The sequence below is a fragment of the Humulus lupulus genome, chromosome 9 (genome assembly GCF_963169125.1).
Source record: "Humulus lupulus chromosome 9, drHumLupu1.1, whole genome shotgun sequence".
NCBI lineage: Eukaryota > Viridiplantae > Streptophyta > Magnoliopsida > Rosales > Cannabaceae > Humulus > Humulus lupulus.
The window spans coordinates 50,408,428-50,412,196 of NC_084801.1; the positions used below are offsets into that span (position 1 = coordinate 50,408,428).

Genomic DNA, 3,769 nt, shown 5'->3' on the forward strand with positions numbered 1-3,769 from the left:
TTAAGGGATATGTTGTTCGATTTTCTATAGATGGTGACATGTTGGCTTTTCTCTTTTTCTTCTATTTTCAGTGCAAGATATGTATTTTACTATGTTTAAATTTTCATGTAATATGTTTTATTTTGTAACCTATTTTTTTGTTAAAGATTTATCTATGGTTGAGTATGTTAAATCTTTTATTTTGAATTTACTGCATATTTTTATACAAATTTATGTGTATTTTTTCATAAACACATGTTTGCATAATAATCTATGAAGTTGTTTCTGATTCTCTTGATGTGATAATGTGTGCATAGAATCTGTTTGATCAAATTCCTGAATGACTTATATTTGCTTTAACACATTGCTTCATCCTTCCTATTTCTATAAGCTTCTTCAGGCACTTCAACCACTTTTTAAGTTATTTTGTTTATTTATGTATTTTGATCACCTGGAGTTTTGTTATTACTGATTTTAGGCCATTCATTTCAATTTTCACATATTTTGGTGGTGTAATCAATCTAGGCCATTTATTTAATGATGAGTTGTATCAAGATTTTGCTAACTGAGTTGCTTTGATTGAGATATTTCTAATTCCTTTCTTGTGTAGCTCTTAATCTGAAACTGATTGATGTTGCTATTGTTGTGTTGTTTCTTTATTTTTTTTGGTGGTGTGTGCTCTGTAGCATTGCATTTAATTAGCTTAATATTTAGCTCATATTTTCTTTAGTCATTGCACCAGAGTTCCCTTAATCAAGAGCCATATTCTGTCCCAAGGACCATACTCATCTTTTAGTTAATTCCACTTGTATCTTGATCAAGTTATGAAGTAATTTTTTGTATTATCTAAATCGTGTTGAGACTTACTCATTACTCGAAGCCTATTATGCATATGTTGTTTGGTGTGTTATTTCTAGATTATTGGCGATTCAATTTATAATCTTACGAGGTTAGGAGAAGGTGAAACTGATAAGAATGATCGTCCATTGGATCCACCCCCAAAGATATTATCAGTTGAGGTGGGTTCAGAGACAGTTGAATAGTAACGATTATCATTCTATATATGTTCATTTTTCCCTTTTTTTCGTTTATATGTGTGTTTGATTGTTGAACTTCTTTGATAACTTATATTCTATGTATTGTGGAATCCATTTGATGATATTGTACCAAGAGAATGTGTAAAATCTAAGGAACTTTCAACAAGTGACACCGACAATAAAGATACGAAGAAAAAAGCTATTAAGTAAGTGTTTATTTGTGTACGCCCCTTTTGTGGAGTGCCTGTTTGTTTGTGTATGGTGCAAAATATTTGGCTATCTGTGGTCTGTATGTGTATAATTCAGAAAGTTGAATTTACTTTCATTTGGAGAAGAAGCCGAAGAAAAGGAGAAGGAATTAGCAGCTGTAAAGAAAAAAATCAAGAGCAGTCATGATGTACTTGATGATCCTCGTCTTCTGAATGATGCTATTCCAAATGATGAATTGGTAACTGTCTACTTTCTACAGCAGCACCTTTCTTTAAGAAAATTAATTTTAGTAGTACACATTGCTGCTCTGTTAAGTCCAGACCTCATCTGATGCACTTGCTATTTTTTTTTAATGTTACATTTGAAGTTTGTTAAAATAGTTAAGATAAAAGTGTGTTGGCTTGGTGTGATTATGTGTAAATTTTCCTGTCAATTTACTTCAGGAACTTTCATATCTTATAAAAATTATCTATACATATGCATACACACTTTAAAAACTTGCAAGCCTACTGGTACACATTATGCATAATTCAAAATCTCAGATATGTATAACTTCCTTCCTGTATAGTATGCAAGTAATGATCAAGAGGACAAGTGCTTAACTAATTTTTGATGTGCAATGTGAAAGTATAATGAGATTCCTTTTTGGGTTTCATTTATCTTTGTCTCTGTTTTATTAAGTATGAAAATGTTTTATATGTTTGGATTAATTTGTGCCTCTGATTGTTTTTTATTAATTTTGGTTTTCTTTTCATTCCTAAAAAAAAAATTCTTCTCTCTTTCACTCATATGCCTCTAGCTATGAAGATTGCCTAACATTATGGTTCATGAGTTTTTTTATTTTAAGTTCTAAATTTTTCCTTTTATGCTTGTAGTGGATAGGGCTAATCATAAGTACTCTTTATCTTATTTTTGTTAATTTATTTTCCATATATTTGAATTATATATATATATATTCTTTTTGTGTGAGTTTATATAAACTAAGCAAATAAGCTTTGGGCATGTAGTTGAGTACTTGAAATTGAGTCTTTTAGGGTTTGGTTTTTGTAAGGACAAATTTTCACAAGAGATTTAAATGATTCTAAAATATATGTGAAATTTTGTTATCTGTTTTGCATTTGACATGTACAAAATTAGCCACAACATCACAATTGTAGCATTTGACAGGTGAAATTTTGTTATCTATTGTGCTTGGATTTGGAACAGTTTTTCTTATCTGCTTTTATTTCCATTGTGAAGGTTGTTGATTGCCGAATTTGTGGTGATCCAAACTCAGTACTTCGTTTTGTCTTCATTGAGTTCACTGATGAAGGTAATTTTGACCTTATAACATCATTACTGGCCTATCATTGTGAAAGGGTCTTTAGATCGGTTATGAATGCTTGGACATTTTGATCAATTTCAGTTTTATATCTGATTAACAGAAGGTGCAAGGGCTGCTTTGAGTCTCGCAGGGACAATGCTTGGATTTTACCTTGTTAGAGTACTGCCCTCTAAGACAGCTATTGCACCAGTTAATCCAACATTTTTGCCAAGGGTATAGAGCATTGTTGATATGACTATTGCCTTTTTTTTAACTCTGGAATGCATCAGTCATTTCCATTTTACAATCTATCAATTGAGTACTGTTTTTCATTGCAGACTAACGATGAACGCGAGATGTGTGCAAGAACCATTTATTGTACAAATGTTGACAAAAAGGTGATTTTCTTGTAGTCTATAGTTGAAAATGACCCAGAGAAATTATCTATGGAACTTCTTACACGTTTATTTGGTTTGTCTTGTGTAGGTTGCTCAAGCTGATGTTAAACTCTTTTTTGAATCAGTCTGTGGAGAGGTTGGTGCTTTCGCCAAAGCTTTCTCTTTCTTTTATAATTCTAAAATCCTTGATACCATTTGTGAGGGGCTGCATTTATAAACATATATTCTAATGCAGGTTTATCGCCTAAGGCTACTTGGGGACTATCATCATTCTACTCGTATTGCCTTTGTTGAGTTTGTAATGGTATCTATCTGTTTCAATATTCCTACATTCAATATTCTGTGTTTGTGTATTATATGCTTTCTTTTCCACCATTTTTAACTGTTATATTTAATGTAGAAATTAGGGAAGGTCTATTGTGACCAGTGAGGTTTTCAAATGACCATGTCATTTTTAGAGAATGTTTTAATTCTTGAGAAGAAGGTTGAAAAATAGGATGATTTGTTACTTATTTGAAAATTTTATTTTCCATCCGAAGCCTGTGCATTGTGAAATGGAAACATTAATTAATGAATTCCTTTTATTTTTTTTGGGTTAAAAGGAAATCGTACTACCCATGAAGGTTAGGTTGTGTGGCAGCCCCATAGCTTGCTCCCATGAGGTCTGACCACTGACCATATATGAAGGAAGAAAGTAGCTTGTAGTGACCACACTGACCATAGGCCCTCATCTTCTATAATAGATTAATAAATCACCAAGGCTTTTGTCTTTCTTTAGGATCATTTTTCATCTTTGGCATACGATAGGAAGCAATAACTATTGATTTTTCATCTCACTTGGA

The 3,769-nt window shown here is 31.9% G+C and overlaps 1 protein-coding gene across 1 annotated transcript; it reads left to right on the forward strand.

The window, feature by feature from the left end:
- Window positions 1-319: 319 nt before the first annotated feature.
- Window positions 320-3,358, forward strand: LOC133799698 (polyadenylate-binding protein-interacting protein 12-like). Its single transcript, XM_062237699.1, has 9 exons — window positions 320-379; window positions 897-998; window positions 1,170-1,222; window positions 1,323-1,464; window positions 2,433-2,538; window positions 2,651-2,763; window positions 2,868-2,927; window positions 3,016-3,063; window positions 3,163-3,358. The coding sequence occupies exons 1-9, from the start codon at window positions 320-322 to the stop codon at window positions 3,307-3,309; spliced, it is 831 nt and encodes a 276-aa protein (XP_062093683.1). The 3' UTR covers window positions 3,310-3,358.
- The last annotated feature ends 411 nt before the right edge of the window (window positions 3,359-3,769 follow it).

What these genes read in the sequence shown, in the direction of transcription:
- LOC133799698 (XM_062237699.1), top strand. Translation starts at nt 320, where the DNA reads ATGACTTATATTTGCTTTAACACATTGCTTCATCCTTCCTATTTCTAT. An exon ending in ATCCAACATTTTTGCCAAGG is followed by an intron (nt 2,764 to 2,867) that starts GTATAGAGCATT and finishes TTTTCATTGCAG; the next exon opens with ACTAACGATGAACGCGAGAT. An exon ending in TTGAATCAGTCTGTGGAGAG is followed by an intron (nt 3,064 to 3,162) that starts GTTGGTGCTTTC and finishes ATTCTAATGCAG; the next exon opens with GTTTATCGCCTAAGGCTACT.